General features: G+C 67.6%; 1 protein-coding gene across 1 annotated transcript in view; it reads left to right on the top strand.

Annotated features, from left to right (window-relative positions):
• Positions 1-6: 6 nt before the first annotated feature.
• INTS6 (integrator complex subunit 6) overlaps positions 7-887 on the top strand; it is a 103,870-nt gene continuing 102,989 nt past the window's right edge. Inside the window, exon 1 of the mRNA XM_011939102.1 lies at positions 7-878. Within this exon, the coding sequence (XP_011794492.1) occupies positions 727-878 (152 nt within the window). The 5' untranslated portion in view covers positions 7-726. The remainder of the gene's footprint in view (positions 879-887) is intronic.

An 887-nucleotide genomic window follows, 5' to 3' on the forward strand; every position in this document is an offset into this window, starting at 1 on the left:
ACGCCCCGCCTCCGCGCGTGCTCAATAACTGTCCCCGGAGCCGGCCTGCAAGCTTCCCCCGCCCCTGAGCTGTTTAAATATGCTAATGAGAGGGTAGGGACTAGCCAATAGAACAGCGAGGCGATGTATCACGTGGCTCGGGGACGTGTCAGGGGCGGAGCCTCCGCAGCCCCTGCCCGAGTTAAAACCGGAGTGTGAGAGAGAAAAGCGCTTCAGTAGCGAGAGGGGCTGAGAAAGTGGTGACACTGCCGGGGTGCGGAGGGAGTCCCTGAAACTTCTCCCAACAGCCCCAGGGCCAATCTCCCCTCAGCCCACTCCCCTCTTCGCCAGCTCCCAGGTCCCCACTCCCTGTACCGGGGGTGGGGTGGGGTGGGGAGCCAGGCCCGTCTCCCGCTGGGACACACACAGGGGCCGGGAGCGGGGACGGGACCCCCGAGGCGGGGGGGACGGACCGACAGACAGACGGCTGGGCGCCCGCCCCAGCGGGCAGGCAGGCAGGAGGAGGCGGAGGCGGGGGTACGACGGGGAGGACTGGGTCTGGGGAGTTTCCTCTCAACTATCGGGGGAGAAACTCCCCGAAGCCGGAGGAAAGACCCAGACGGTGTTTTCCTCCCGGGGGCCGCGCTCCCCCGCCCCGCGTAGCGGCGGTCGCCGCCACCGGCGCCTCCACCTCTACCATCTCCTCTTTCTCCACCACCTCGGGCCCCGGTGTCCCCGGCCAGCACTATGCCCATCTTACTGTTCCTGATAGACACGTCTGCCTCTATGAACCAGCGCAGCCATCTGGGCACCACCTACCTGGACACGGCCAAAGGCGCGGTAGAGACCTTCATGAAGGTACCGACTGACCGAGTCCGGGCGGCGACCCCGGCCCGGCGGCCCGCGGG

The sequence above is a fragment of the Colobus angolensis genome, unplaced genomic scaffold (genome assembly GCF_000951035.1).
Source record: "Colobus angolensis palliatus isolate OR3802 unplaced genomic scaffold, Cang.pa_1.0 Scaffold101, whole genome shotgun sequence".
Classification (NCBI taxonomy): domain Eukaryota; kingdom Metazoa; phylum Chordata; class Mammalia; order Primates; family Cercopithecidae; genus Colobus; species Colobus angolensis.